General features: G+C 41.6%; 1 protein-coding gene across 14 annotated transcripts in view; it reads right to left on the bottom strand.

Moving 5' to 3' along the window:
- The window catches only part of AFF1 (ALF transcription elongation factor 1), a 216006-nt gene that overhangs the window by 126772 nt on the left and 72942 nt on the right, over positions 1-16292 (bottom strand). For 5 of the 14 annotated variants that reach the window (XM_067036028.1, XM_067036022.1, XM_067036023.1 and 2 more), the window contains exon 1: positions 7064-7554. The exons of 7 other annotated variants lie outside the window; for them this stretch is intronic. In XM_067036028.1, coding sequence (XP_066892129.1) covers positions 7064-7080 — 17 coding nt within the window. In that variant the 5' untranslated portion in view covers positions 7081-7554. Of the gene's footprint in view, positions 1-7063; positions 7743-16292 lie in introns of those variants that run through there. 2 more of the 14 variants (XM_067036029.1, XM_059066400.2) reach the window with 2 other exon arrangements.

Genomic DNA, 16292 nt, shown 5'->3' with positions numbered 1-16292 from the left:
CACCACAAAAAACATATGCCCCAAATCAAAAGTTAATTACACTGCACAACAGAGTTTGTGAATTGTGCTTCATATTTTATCGACTGCTCTGCTTTTGACACGACAGTTTCCTGAAGGAAAGTTCCAAGAATTGAAAAGTTACAACACCCACATACCAGAAAGTGTTTCCTGAATTTTGTTACAGGAACTGACTTCTGCTATAATTTTAACATTTACTTCCCATAGGAGCCCCATTTTAAAATTTTTGTTGCGTATTATTTGCTCAGTGACAGTATACCTAGACAATGCTCTTGTTTAAAAGAAAGGAAAAAAAACCCCAAACTTTTATTTCAGTTTCAAAAGTCTGGATATAATTGACCAATTCACAGCTATAGCTTTTCCCTAGGAACAAAAACAATTGCCGTCTGGGACTTCCCTGGTGGCACAGCGGTTGGCAGTCCTCCTGCCAGTGCAGGGGACACGGGTTCAAGCCCTAGTCTGGGAAGATCCCACACGCCAGGGAGCAACTGAGCCCGCGTGCTGCAACTGCTGGGCCTGCGTGCCACAGCTACTGAGGCCCAGGAGCCGAAGAGCCCGTGCTCCGAAACAAGAGAAGCCACCGCGATGAGAAGCCCAAGTGGCCCCTGCTTGCAGCAACTTAGAGAAGGCCTGTGAGCAGCAATGAAGACCCAATGCAGCCAAAAATAAATAAATAAAACTTAAACAACAACAACAACTGCCACCTGATGAACGGGGGATGGGGGATGGGGGTGGGGGTCGGGGGGTGTTGAAGAGTGAGTTAGTAGTTTTGGGAGAGAGACCAGAGTGGATAGAAAAGGGTAAATTAAGTATCCAGGTCCTTAAGAAACAATTTTTTGGAAAGTGCTGCTGGATCAAACTCTGCACATTACTTCTTGGTACCTTCCTTTTCCTTTTATTTTTTAAATATAGGTGCATTTGGACATTTCAGCTAATAGAGTTTATAATCGGTACATAAATTTATAGAGGTAGATATCTACCTTCTGTACCAACCTCTTGTCTATTTCAATGGGGGGGATGTGTATATATGAATATATATTAAATCAAAATGTAACTGCATTACACGACATAGTTTATATGATACTGTATCTCCCTCACACACACCCCATTTCACAAAGTGTGGTAGGTGGGCCTCTGGCCTCAGACCCAGCAGGGTTCCACCCAAGCTCCACCCTGGACCTGCCTAATAGGAATCTCTGGGGGGAGGGGAGAGCAGAATCTGCATGTTAAGAAGCACTCATGTTGTTTCTTGTGTCTAATCCAGTTTGAGAACTTTGAGCTTAATATAACCACATATAACCACGCTGCCCCTAAATTATTCCTTCACTTTTATTTGTTTAATTGCCAATCGAGCTGTAAGCAATACTGAAAAGAAAGGCAAGATCCTTTTGGGTAAAATAAAAGTGAGCCAGTGACTCAGGAGTCACATCCTTAACTCTCCCCAGCCCACCCAAACAAAGGATCATGTGGCCCGCAGGTCTCCAAGCATTCATCATCACATGAGCCACTGTGGAGGAAGAACAATCCTTGGTACTTTTAGAATGTGGTCGAACTATGGGTGCCCTCTGGAAATACAATACCTAATACCAAAATAAAGACAATTTAGCTGTCAATAGAAATACCATACATTTCTCCCTTCTGTTTGCTTCAGTTCCTTTTGACAAGATGTCACTATTGGGATTTCCTCTTAATATATTAAATCTGACATCAAATTACGGCTTTAAGAACCTGATAGAAGTCCAATCTGGTTAAATTAAAAACGAAGCCAATAAACCAATGCAAGAAAACAACAGACGTTCACCACTGAAAAAGGCTTTCAGGATATTAAGTCTGCTGGCTTTGTGGCCATCAGGTTAAGCTTTAACTCACTGTGGATAGATAGGAAAAGGGAAAAGTTTGCACAGGAGCAGGATTCTCAACACTGATCACTGCCAAGACACAAAAAGTCAGCACTGGGATGTTTATTAAAGTTAATTTTTACTTTTGGGTCTCCAGGGGCATTAACACCGAAAGTTATAAATCTTATTCTCCCCCCCCACCGCCGTCCACCAGAGACCTAAAGCTAAACTTCATCTGGTACATAAATATTTGAGCAAGACATTACTTTGCATTCTAGTTGCTGTATTATTTTGAGCAAATGAATACAGGTTATGTTCATATTAAAATGCATGAAGAACAATCAGAAGCAGAGCTAAAATACTACAACTTTAGCTTTCAATTTTTTTTAACTTAAATAAAAAGGATAGGTAATCATTTAAGCTGTAAAAGTTATGCACCCACCCCATACCAATAAAATGTAACTGAACCACAACAAAGAGATTATGATACTCAAGCTTGCTATGTTTGTACTTCTGAGCCAAGAAACATTGTCCTAAAGGTGCAGGCTGTATTTCCAAGTACTATGGAAGTAAAGTCTATTAGAATACACTGTTGCTTGCAATCCTTCTCACCACATCTCACATACAGGACTTACCCTTTCAGAAGACAGATTTTGGAAATAAGTTTATTTTCCTATCTTGGAAAGCAAACAAAATAGAGAAATTTGCTAACAGAAAACTAAGTTTATATATTAGAAGCAATCAAGTTGTATGTTATACCTCAAAGCAGTAATGAAGCAAACCAGCTTTGTAATTCCTCCATCTTACAGCTATTAAGTAATACATAGATTTGGATGCTCAAAACAAATAAGTGACAGTACCCAGATGAGAGAGATTTCTCTTATCCATGATTAAGATAACGAGTATATCTGATATTTAAGCTGCTTAGGTGCAGCATTCACTAAATTCCATTTTCAAAACAGTATAGAACCAGCTATTGAATACCTTTTCATGATATAGTATAGAATCCCCTCTCTTGAGACCACTTGTGTTATTTTTTTTTTTTTTTTGGCTAAGAAGATTCCCATAAACCAGCTGAATGCAAAAAAAATGACTCAATCCTCCTTCCATCTTCATCATGGAAGAACCTCTAGTGTGAGTCAGGAAGCTCAGCGGGGCTCTCTGGATGAACTAGAAGGAAATCATTTAAGAAACCTCTTCTGTCAAGGACACAGTTTACAATGGTGTCATAAGGGAAAAAATGAAGATATTCACTGGGTCAAAATACTGCATAAATTACTTCCCTCTTGAAATCACTTCCTTGAACTGCACTTTCCAAAACACCAAGCATTCTTCTTTGATATTGGCTCATATTAAATCAGAGTTTTTTTGCTTTCATGAATTTTCTTCCAAGGTAATCTTTACAAAGTTCATAAACTGGGGGTGGGGACAGAGGACGGAGCAAAACTGGTTCCATACCAGTTTAAGAGCATTGCTTTTTGCCGTGGAAAATTTCCCCCACCAGAGTCAGAGATCCACCAAAAACCGGCTTCATAATAATCTTGGGAACAATCTAAATTCCCTCTATTATTTTTTTTTTAAACACCATTAACTTTAGTCAAATTCAAACAAACAAACAAAAAACCTGTGGGAGAGTTACCTAAACCTAATTTCCTTCTGCAGTTTGTGTGAAAGCGCTTTTGAGAGGTGCTCAGCCACCAGAAGCTACTCTTCTAAAGAAGCAAGTTCAACTCCCTCAACTCTCATTCATGCACCCTCCCCCTGCCACACACACACACACACACCCTGGGGGGAGGTGGGCCAGGGTTTCTCCAGTAGCACACAAGGTGCATTTAAAACGGTTAATCCCTGACGGTAGTTGAAGAGATGTATGTATTCCTTTCTAAAATTCAGGGATTGCTTCAAGGAAGGGGTCAGCAGAGATGGAGAACCAAAGCCCTCCTTCCTCTTTTATCCATCAACACACTCCTCAATATAAAGCAAGTTAGTCCTCATAGAAAAGGATAGATCTACACACTGATGGGATTCCATGCCCACCCTTACCCATCATAGGTTTACCAGTCCTCAAAAGAGGGTGTGCCAGGCTGTATACTCCTATAAAAGCACAGTCTCCAAGTGCTTTAGATCAGAATTTGAAAACTAAAGCCATGATCTGTAACTATTTCACCTTAAAGCAAGGAAGCGTAGTCAATGTATCTGTTGTGCTTATAGATTCCAAAGGAAGCATATACTGATCTGAGAGGGGAGGCATAGAATATGCCCTGCTTTAACTGATGTTGCACTTCTAAGTGACTGCCTTTCTCCACAATTTTGAAAAGGCAAAGCAGATATTTAATGTTCTCAAAATACTGACCCAAAATGTAATTTTTAAAACTTAAGCAATTGACCTTCCATTCAATAAATGTCTTCCATATCTAGCAGAAGAAATCAACCACAAAGCAAAACAAAATAATCCATTTCCTACTTTTAGGTTTTAAAATGGAGAGGAATATGCAACCTCAATTTATGGAAATTCACAAGCCTAGAGATTTAAGCAGTCCCTCCCTCATTCAAAGTACTTCTAGCCTATGCAAGGAATACTAAAAATGTGAGACAATGTCTTAAGGAGCTGACTAGAGAGAAGAAATACGCATGAAAAATTAGTCATACACCATCCATCAACGTCAAATGAAGACTATTACCTTATAACAATAAAAAATAATAAAAGAATAGTGCCATGGTCAGCTCATTTATTCACTATCAGTGCTACAAAATTCAGTTTCATCCAAGTTTCCATCTATCTCTTCTACTTAAAAACAAACAAAAAAATCCCACCACCTAATTATTTAAACAGTGCACAATGGTTAGAACTGAGCTATGAATGCTATGAATATTCAGATCCAATGAGTCCAAGAATCTAAATTAATTGTTTCAAAAGCAAACAGATGCTGCAAGTGACACACGGGCAAGATTTTACTGCCCCAGATTATACATCACAGATGATGGCTGCGTTTCTCTTAGCACTACTCAGGCAGAGTGGCCCAGCTTTGGGGTTTCCTGAAAACCAAAAATACCTGCAATTTTCTCCATATATTCTCTCTCTCAGGATCTCAAAGATTACCTATTCTCCCACAAACACAATGTCTAAGTGAGCTTGGACCACATTCCAGCTATAAGTGAAGAAAATGCACATTTACCACTTGAGAGATACACTCCCATGATGCAGACTAAGAAAACAGCAAGACAGCATGGCCTTGGGGACTTCCCTGGCAGTCCACTCCTTAAGACTCTGCACTTCCAATGCAGGAGGCACAGGTTCAATCCCTGGTGGGGGAACTAAGTTCCCACGGGCAGTGCAGCAAGGCCAAAAAACTAAAAAAAAAAAAAAGAAAAAAAAAAAAGACATCGTGGCTTTGTTCCTAGTTCAAGGGCACATCTGAAGGCCAGGCAGAAAAGCAGAATATGTACAGTCCTCCTATGTCAATTACTAGCAAATTGAACTACCATACTGATAACTCGGATTTTTACATCTTGTAGCAAAGTACTTTTAGCAGAAATTGCTTTTTGTGCATTTAGACTGAGGCGTTGCAGCTCCCTTTCAACACCTCATCTCAGCATTAAAAGGCAGCCTGGAAGTAAGGAAATGCTGCAGGGCAGCTCAGAAGTCAGGCAGGCACTGCTCTACGTGTGTGACCTCAAGCAAGAAACAGACTGGCGCTGGGCCTCAGTTTCCTGAACAAATGTGAAAAATACAAGTATTTTTACCTATTTAAGTGACTGAGAAGAGTCAAAGGGGTAATCCAATTACAGTTGCTGTGCCTGGCACACAGCAGTGTCCAATTTAGCTATTACTTCATTTTATTCTTTATTAATTTAAAGGTTCAGACACTGAAATCACTCACACCTGAGTTCAAATCCCAGCTTTTTATTATTGAGCTCTGTTAGATACCATCTAATTTCTTAGGTCACAGTGTCTTAATCTAAGGTTTTGATGCCATGGACCCTTTTGGCAGTTAAATTTCAGTCAAGGTTAGCATAAATAAAGATGCAACTTTTGTTTCTCATCCAAGTTTTCCTACTACATGGCCTCAAGTTAAGAACCTCTTTCTTAGAACAGCCAATAAAATGGGGGCAGGGGATAAACCACTGAGTCTAGAGGATTAAATATACAAAGCACATAGAGGCGCTCTATATAGTGAAGTTCTTTTTCTTCCTAGAAAGTTCTATCTCTTAGGAAAAAATTTCAAAGTCTCATCAAGCCTAAACTTTAAGCTTAAAGCATCTATTTCTTTGAGTGACCTATCTGGGTCTTCAGACCTGAAATGTGTTTAGCCTTGTAAGATTTCCCCCAAATCACTATATTAAATCAAAAAGCAACTTGAGGAGCTCTCATTAATTTAAATGCGACACCAAACTACTTTCCAGTAAAACTGAAAGTTTAAAAAGAATGTATATCTAAATTGTAGGCTTCCTTTAGCACCAACTGCTGTCACAACTAAAATGAAGTCATACACAACAGTTTAAATTTCATAAAAATCACTAATGCCTTGTCATCACTCTTAAAGCCTCATTACAAAAAAAGTAACAAACCATGGAAAGTCAGGGCTGGAGGTTCTTACAATAGCGTTCCTCTGACAGCAACTGCAGTTCATTATCCTCTCCCCTTCACCAACCCCGATACATTCCTGGTCTTTGCCTACTCAGCAGATTCACGCAAGCTGTGCCGTTTTACGTGCAATCGTACATTCTGGCAGTAAAATTTCCAGTCACTTACCAGGCAAATTCTCAACCACCTCCCCCAAGGCGAACTGTTTCACATTAATCGATTTCTAAAATTCTGCTCAAGGCATTAGCAGAGAGGGGGGGGAAAAAATCAGGAGAACCAAAAGGAGGTGCACAAAGAAACTAAAGGACAATTTGGGCAAAGGCAGACAAGTTAAATCAACTTGATTTTTCTGAAAATAATTATTTTTGGAAGAGAAGATAAATTTAACTTTAATCTTAACTTTAACTCAACCCCCTCTTCTCTGCAGAAATTGTGTAGTATGTTCTCCAAACTGTTTTTTATCTGACATAAATAAAGAACCACAGCATCAGGAATGATGAGAAAGCAATGACAAAGCTGCTTCCTGCTCGTCCTCTTCGCAGCACCCCAACCCTTCCCTTGCAACCTTCAATTCTCCTAGCCACTAACATATTTTAAAAGTTTCTCTCGGTGCCTGCCTTACCTTGACTGGGCTGCCATAATTCAGTTTATAGAGCTCAAGGTCTCCTGTCCATCAGAGCCTTCAACCCGCGGCCCTTCTGCCAGCGCCGCGCTCACCATTTGCCGGGGCCGGTCGGGGACGATTCCCCAGCGCGACTCCCCGATGTTACGGGACTACCTGCTCCCGAGCCCGGGCGTCCTCAGCGCAGCCTCGGGCTCCGAGCGTATTGGCTCGCGCTAATCCTGATGGACATCCGGGCACTGGGGCCTCTGCAGGCAAACTACACTCTGGACCGGCCCGGGGAGCTTCGCGTCCGAATTCAGACCGAGTGAGATCCCTCCGGGCGATTCCAGAGAAGGGAAACCGAAGGGCTCCCTTCGCGCAAAGCCCACCAGAGCACAGCTCCCGCCAAGCAGCACTAGAACTCCGGCCCGCGTCAGAACGTAAAGGAAATCGTCCTTCGGCTCTGTTAAAGTTGTCCGAGTTCGCCTGGACACCCCCTTCAACAAAGTTCTGGTGGTACGGTCCGCCTCCTTAAAAGGGCACGGCGCTCCACCAGCCCAGCCCGAGGCTGCGCCGGGCGGGGGCGCAGAGCGCGAGCGCCGACGCAGCCCAGCTGCCTCGACCGCGGCAGAGCCCCGCCTGCAGGCTCCTGGCTACCGCTCTCTTGTCAGGTTTTAACAATGTACAAACACACACTGCCGGAACACGCAGTACCCGGCGCTCAGAACTCCAGCCCCAATTTGAATATTTGTTGAATATTGGGTCCCAAGAGGCTGAAGTGAACAAGGAATAAAACCACAGCAATAAAACACGTTCGCTACGTTTGATCGCGCCAATGCTTGATGTCAGGAAACGTGCAACTAACGCACACTTGTTTGACTTTGTTAGCTTTCAGTTTTGATTTCGTTACATTGAAACAAATATGTACAAAGTGCCGTCTCTTTTAAAAAAAAAAAAAAAGCCTTCTCTTTTATTGGACAACATTCAGATTAAAAGGAAACAGCAACTCAGATGGTACTTAAAGAAGTAATTAAGGAACTGACAAATTTTTAGAAAATGACTGAGGATGCAAGCCAACAATATATTAAACACTGTAAGTACAAACGAAACCGTGTCCTACCAAGGGGACCAGGGAAGGCATTTAAATTTAAACCGTGCCTAAAGCTAAGCAGGGAAAAACGTCGTTAGGCAGGAGAGAGGATGGGCTTCAGAGTCTCATGCAGACCAGCAGCACATTCTAGGAGCTGCAAACTCTAAATGAATGCTGAGTGAATGCCGGCCCCGTGGACTCCCCATTCTACCTAGAATCATGACAGTGACGCCATCTCACAAAGAGATACTCCACACTGTACTACTGGTAAGGAGCCATGGATAGACATGTTGACATCTGCACAAAAACTGCAAAGCTGGGGGGTGGGCGCTGGCAGGTGGGAGGAAGGCCCAAAGCATCTCTATGGTGGGTCTCAAAGTTTGATTTGTGGTCTCCTGGGAGTCCCCAGGACCTTCTCAGAGGTCAAGCTATTTTTAGAATAACACAAAGACATTATTTGTCTTTTTCACTGTGCTGACGTTTGCACTGATGGTGCAAAAGCAATTGTGGGGAAACTGCTGGCACCTTAGCACTAATCAAGGCAGTGGCTCTTCACTCAGCAGTTTAAAAAAGAAAAAAAGGTCAGTTTTCTTTACACATGTCCTTAATGAAGCGAGCAGTAGGAATTAACTACTTTTCTTAAATCTTGACCCTTGAGTACAGGTCATTTTAATGTTCTTTGTGACAAAATGGGAAGTCCACATGAAGCACTCTGATGCTGCAGAGTGAAGTACAGTGGTTGTCTAGAAGAAAAGCACTTGTATAATTGAGTTGCAAACTGAACTAGCTGTTTTTTTCATGGACTACCATTTCTACTTGAAAGAACAACTGACGAACTGTGGTTATTCTGACTTGGGTATTTGGCAATCATTTTCTCAAAAATGAACAAAGTGAGTCTGTTTCTTCAAGGAAAACAACTGACAGTATTTATTGCCAATGATAAAATTTGAGTTTTCAAGAATTTTGGAAAACGACATCTGCCACTGCGAGCCTGTCAGCTTCCCAATACTTAAAGACTTTCCCGATGAGGTAAGGACAGTAATGAATGTGGTTTTAGAAGACCTGCATATGGACTTCCCTGGTGGCACAGTGGTTAAGAATCTGCCTGCCAAGGCAGGGGACACGGGTTCGAGCCCTGGTCCACAAAGATCAGACATGCCATGGAGCAACTAAGCCCGTGCACCACAACTACTGAGCCTGCACTCTAAAGCCTGCAAGCAACAACTACTGAGGCCGCCCTGTGGAGCTCGTGAGCCATAACTACTGACTGAGCCCGTGAGCCACAACTACTGAAGCCCACACGCCTAGAGCCTGTGCTCCGCAACAAGAGACGCCACCGCAATGAGAAGCCAGCACACCACAACAGAGTAGCCCCCGCTCGCCACAACTAGAAAAAGCCTGTGCACGGCAACAAAGACCCAATGCAGCCAAAACTTAATTAATTAATTAATTAATTTTTAAAAAAAGACCTGCGTAACTCAGTGACCAAAATTTTCTAAATAGTACAAAATCGTGGGGCTTCCCTGGTGGCGCAGTGGTTAAGAATCCATCTGCCAGTGCCGGGGACACGGGTTTGAGTTGTGGTCCTGGAAGATCCCACATGCCGCGGAGCAACTAAGCCCATGCGCCACAACTACCGAGCCTGCGCTCTAGAGCCCGTGAGCCACAACTACTCACCCCACATGCCACAACTACTGAAGCCCGCACACCTAGAGCCCGTACTCCACAACTAGAGAAGCCACCACAATGAGAAGCCTGCATGCCACAATGAAAGAGTAGCCCCTGCGCACTGCAACTAGAGAAAGCCCATGCACAGCAACGAAGACCCAACACAGCCATAAATTAATTAATTAATTAATTAAATTTTTAAAAAATCGTGCATGGGTAAAAGATCCATTGAAAGTGCAGGACAGACCAATGGATTTTAATATAAAGTTCAAAGATATGATTTCAAATTCCACATTGCGACTAACCTTTAAGAAACTATGACTTGTAGAGTTTTGATATATCAAAAAAGGTATTAAAATACTCCTCCATTTTCTGTGTGAGGCTGCTTCTTCATATATTTCAACCAAAATAACATTGCAACAGATTGAACACAGAAGCAAACATATTGAACACAGAAGCAGATGAGAATCCAGCTGTCTTCTATTAAGTTTAGACAGTAAAGAGATTTGCATAAATGTAAAATAATGCCGCTCCTCTTACTAAATTTTTTATTTGGAAATAGTTTCTTTTTCCAAATAAAAATATTATTTAAGTTAACAGGTAATGGGTTTATTATTTTAAAGAATTTAATATTTTAAATATCTCAATTTTAATTTTTAATACAGCAAGTGTCAATAGAAAAAACACACACATACAAAAACTCCTTGGGGTCCTTAATAATTTGAAGGTGCAAACTTATTCCATGTCATTTGTTGATACTTGTTGATACTTCCATGTCACCTCCAGCTCTCCACAATCATCATGGCTTCTCTTATGTTAAAAGTAATATTATTATATTATAGCTATTCCTGTGTAGAATCTTAGCACCCAGATCAGCTTTGGTAAGATATCAAATCGCCTGTGTCATGTGTTAAAACCACAGACTCCAGAACTAGTGAATCAAAATCTTTGTAGGGGGAGGTCTCAGGGATATGCACTTCAACAAATTATCCAGCTAATACTTGTCTGCTTACATGTGAGAACGACTTGCTTAGATCACGCATACTTAAAGGATAAAGGTGAGCTCTTTTTTTTTTTTCGCGTTACGCGGGTCTCTCACTGTTGTGGCCTCTCCCGTTGCGGGGCACAGGCTCCAGACGCGCAGGCTCAGCGACCCAGCCGCTCCGCGGCATGTGGGATCTTCCCGGACCGGAGTACGAACCCGTGTCCCCGGCATCAGCAAGCGGACTCTCAACCACTGCGCCACCAGGGAAGCCCCAAGGTGAGCTCTTTGATTCATTATTGGTTTATAATTCCTCAGTCATTTTAAGTATCATGGTTGGACAGCATTTATTTTCATTCGTAAGAAATCTCTATCAGGCAATAAAACACCACTGCACACGTGTATTCTTTTGCAATAGAAGAATGGTAAATCTTGAAGGAAACAAAGTATAAATTTATGCAAAAGTCTACTCCCAAAAATTTTTTGCTTGCCATTTTCCCCCATCTTTCTCTTGTTCTAAATACCAACTATGATCATTTATCCTTTAAATTGATATCAGACATATAAGTAAGCAGAAACAATATTGCATAATAGCATTTACTCACAAAATTTCCATTTATCACTGGCTAGAAATATAACATCACTTATATTAAAATTACATTTTTCCCCTGTGAACTGTGTTAATTGTTCTGTTCCACTAAAGATGAGGAAATGAAAGAATACAGCAAATATTTACACACACGGAAATATGAAATCAACAGCAGCTCGGGATTACACCTGAGATTCCCAGAGCTCTCAAGATCATTTGTAACATAAATTAGTGAGAGTAGTTTGAAACAGATGTGGGATTACACTCGATTTGTAATAGATCTAACAATACTAGAGGAAAGTGCAGGAGAAATTATTCTGGAATTGGATACTCCACGTGGCTGAAGAAGTAGGGCAATACACACGTGGGTGTTATTATCTCCAAGTGTTTTGAAAACACCATTGTATCCAACCCACAGTCTTGTTCAGCAGTGAAACTGAACAAAAGACATTCTTAACCTTTTGGGGGCACAGAATTCTTTGGCTTTCTGATGAGATTTGAGGATACAGACCTATACATTTGCTATACTTTGATGTTCATGATCCCCTGCAGCTCACTTAAGGAGGACCTGAGGCTCTGTAGACTTTAGGTGATAAATCCCTGGGCCCTAAGGTGCACTCAAACTGGACCAGCTAATGGACCCAATTTACCTTACAATAATGGGTATGATCACCTGTCAATCTTCACTGACCCTTTAAAATCTTAGGACTGTCTTAATAATTGCCCAGTACAGTGAAGTTTTGTGGGGGGTTTTTTTGGCCCTGCTGCACAGCTTGTGGGATCTTAAGACCAAGGGCTGAACCTAGCGAAAGCGCAGAGTCCTAATCCCTGGACCGTCGGGGAATTCCCTACAGTGAAGAATTTCTAATGAAAATAATGGAAAAAGGGAATACCCTTCTAGTTGCTAGATGGGATTCTGCCCTATTCATGAATTGCCTAATAAAGCCAATTCAAAATAAGTCTTAAAAAAAAAGGAAAGATGTTACATGACAGCAAAATATCATCTATATATCAAAATAACAAGTTTCTCAGTATGATGAGAATATGCTGATCAGTTCTACATTTCCAGAATTCACCAAGCCTACAGTGACCAAGTATGCTAACAACAAAAAAGTAAGGTATACAATTTAATAAACGGCAGAATTTATAAGGTGAGTGGGACAGACTGTTTTACTACCTGAAATGGGTTCTTGAATCACAAGAGTGCCTTTTTATTAGCTCTTTAAATTAATCAGCTTTATAAATGACACTTGCACACATGTAGTGGCAACAACAGATGGCATATATAACAATATCTTAAGTACAATCACAAATGTGCCCTACATATTTTTATACAAGAGTGAAAACAGAATAATCTTTCAAGTGTTCCATCATTTATTTGGCAAAATATAAACAGGCATATGTTTTAAAATGTATGTTTATATATATTTTTTAAATTTAGGAGATAAAAGGCAAGATCTAACATACTTAAATTTAATTTAAAAAATTTTTAAAACAAGTTGCCTTAATCAGAACTGTTAAATATTCATTCAACGCATGCATTTGGTCCACAATAGTCATTCAATGATGCTACCCTTTAATGGCATTTTTGGTCTAAAAGTTACATCGGTCAAATCTAAGAATTTTTACTTCATTTCAATGGGATATTGTTTAATGAGGACACTGCGAAAATCACTTTACCAAAAGAAAGGTGCTCGAGGTGCCACTGGACAGTCACAAATAAATCAGACACAGGAAAAGGGAGGTGAGACAAAGGAGGAGAAAAAAGATGAGCCATCTTGGGTGGGCAGAGACAGCAGGGAAAACTGGATAAGCATAGTTGGAAATTAACTAGCTCCCCCTTCAGCTATGACCTCAACACAAAACAGTCCTCCCCTTGCTGGTCCTGAGAAAGTTCTCTTCTTCCCCAGCTTTACTCCACACTTTTCAGGTCCTCTACCATGATCTTCAAATCAGGGGTACGTGCAAGTCCTCAAGAGGGATGAGGGCAGAGGTTTGAAGCAAATCTCTTTCCTGGTTCTTCATTCCCAAATGCCCTCTTTCCTGAAACGAGGGTTCAGGCTTTCCTCCCACTTCCGCTTGCCTTTCCCTACTTGATCAAGAAAAGTAGGCCTCTCACCCATTCCAAATCACTCTTCTAACTGTACATTGCTCCAGGGTGCAAATACGTCTGAAGCCCCAGAGGAACAGTTCTATGTAGGAGGACAGTCCCTGAGCTCAAATCAGGAAAAACTCATGGGTGGCTCCTCATTTGACATATCCAGGTAACCAACCTGGAGCAAGGCCCTGCCTCACCAATCCAGCTATATATCAGAATTATGAAATGAGATGGAAATTTTCTCTGATACAATTCAGCTGATAGGTTTGAGATTGAAGACTTCCAGTTTTTCAACATTCATTTGGCGGGGACACAAGCAAAAATGTTTAAAGACTACTGCCCAATGTCACCTCTTCCTTCACTGAAATGTCTTTTTCTCTACTCCTGGTCTACACTTTTCCTATCTTCTTCTGTTTGTGCATAGATAAAACATTCTTCCTTCCCCTCCCCAATACCCCTACCCATCCATACCAGTTGACTTATTTATTCTCAGCCTACAAACAAGCTCAAGTTTCCCCAACCCCCAACCCCACCCCAACATGTAACTGAGCAGGAACCTACGGGGCCTTCCTGGGACAGACCCCTCCCCCATATCTTCTGCTTTAGCTCCTCTCTGAATTACCTAAATACTAGTATCTGATGCACATTTCCTGAGTTGTTTTTCAGATGCTAAAACCACCACCAAACAAAGAAATTAACTACTTGATGATCCTGAGCACATACCCCCCAGACCTACTGGTGCCTAAGGATTGATAATGTTAACTCCTGTGACACCACCTTGTCAACCCACCATAAACCAGAGAACAGTGCAGGAGCTGATCACTTACCCTGGGATGCCCCGCCCTCACCTGGCCTTTAAAAATGCTTTGCCGAAACCCTTTGGGGAGTATGGGTTTTATTTCTTTGTTTGTTTGTTTGAGCATGAGCCACCTATTCTCCTTGCTTGGCCCTGCAATAAACCTTTCTCTGCTCCAAACTCCTACATTTTGGTTTGTTTGGCCTCACTGTGAATTGGGCATATGAACTTTCGTTTGGTAACACACACTTTAAAAAAAAAAAAAAAAAAAAAAAAAAAAAGAGGGCTTCCCTGGTGGCGCAGTGGTTGAGAATCTGCCTGCTAATGCAGGGGACACGAGTTTGAGCCCTGTTCTGGGAGGATCCCACATGCCGCAAAGCAACTGAGCCCGTGAGCCACAACTACTGAGCCTGCGCGTCTGGAGCCTGTGCTCCGCAACGAGAGGCCGCGATAGCGAGAGGCCCGCACACCACGATGAAGAGTGGCCCCCGCTTGCCACAACTAGAGAAAGCCCTCGCACAGAAACGAAGACCCAACACAGCCATAATTAAATCAATTAATTAATAAACTCCTACCCTCAACATCTTCTTTAAGAAAAAGAAAGTCTTTTTATTTTGGAATAATTTTAGATTTACAGAAAAGTTGCAAGGAATTCTCATATACCTCCCCGGCCAGTTTCACCATTTTCATGTCTTATAGTACCATCTGTCATTTTTCAAAACTGAGCAATCCACATTGGTATACTACTATGAACTAAACTCTAGACTAATTTTGATTTCCATTAATATCCTCTTTCTGCTCCAAGAGCCAATCCAGGATATCATATATTGCACTGTGTGACAGTTTCTCAGTCTTTCCTGGTTTTCTATGACTTTGACAGTTTTGAGGAGTTCAGGCCAGGTGTCCCCATCTGGCTTTGGCTAATAGTTTTTCCCTTCAAGGGAGGGAGGGACTTATGCTCCACTCCTGTGGGGTGGTAATATCCACACATTACTTGGAATTCTTTTGTAAGAAAGATTTACTTCTCCATTTATTAATTTATTCAATCATTTATTTATAGCAGTATGGCATATACTCACAGATACTTACTTTATCCTTTGGGCTATACTCTACGATTTACTTTATTGCTCAAATTGTTCTGGCTCTGGCCACTGGGAGCTCTTCCAGTTAGCCCCTCATCCCTTTGACTTGCTCCCATCCTTTTGTCTTTTAAGCACTTCATTACTTTCTGGTACTACAAGGAGCTCCAGGCTCATCTTCTATTTTCTCTACCACAGCTTTCTCTAGAGTCAGCCATTTCTCCCACATATCAGTCTTCTCCCCCTCAAAGCTAGTGCCCAATCTCCTTCTGCCATCACAGCCAAACTTCCTGAACAAAGAGTGGTCTGCTTCCTTTGTGGCCCCAGTGGCCACCTTCCTCAAAACTCTCCTCTGTGGACTTTCATGACACCTCTCTATTTGGAGGGACCTCATTGTGTTTCATAATTCTTTCTGCTCACACATCCGGGATCCAATATGAGATGCTAGAAAACGTCCCTTATCTCTCAGTCTACATGCTGTCTTGGACAAAATCATCAGTGACCCTCCAGAAGTGTGACTCTAGCCCAAGCCTCTCCCCACAACTCCAAGTCCCTTCTTTCCAGCTGCCCCAAACCACTTTCCTGGGTATAAAAAGGCAGTTGGGAGGCTGTCCCAAATGGATCATTCACTTAGTGAAAAGTGTCACCTTAGAGATGCCAAGAGCCACCTATCATTCAACCTGAGCTGCTTCTTGAGTCTGCAAAGGGTGGTTTCTCTACAGAGGGAGGGGACAATGTCTCCTTCACCAAAGAAGGGACTGGTGCAGGGGTGGGGGTGGGGGGAGTGTTGCTGGTTCCATTCTTAGGAATAAAAGCATAGGGCAGAATTCAAAGAGGACTTCCAATTAGCAGATCAGGAGGGATGTGGGTCACATAAAACTAAAAAATTCCATTATCTTTATAATGTATTTAACTGTAATGATCAGCAATTAACTTCTTAAAATA

The sequence above is a fragment of the Kogia breviceps genome, chromosome 6, assembly GCF_026419965.1.
Source record: "Kogia breviceps isolate mKogBre1 chromosome 6, mKogBre1 haplotype 1, whole genome shotgun sequence".
Taxonomy (NCBI): Eukaryota; Metazoa; Chordata; class Mammalia; order Artiodactyla; family Physeteridae; genus Kogia; species Kogia breviceps.
Note: the sequence above shows the minus strand (reverse complement) of the source record. Positions and strands in the feature narration are given on the sequence as shown.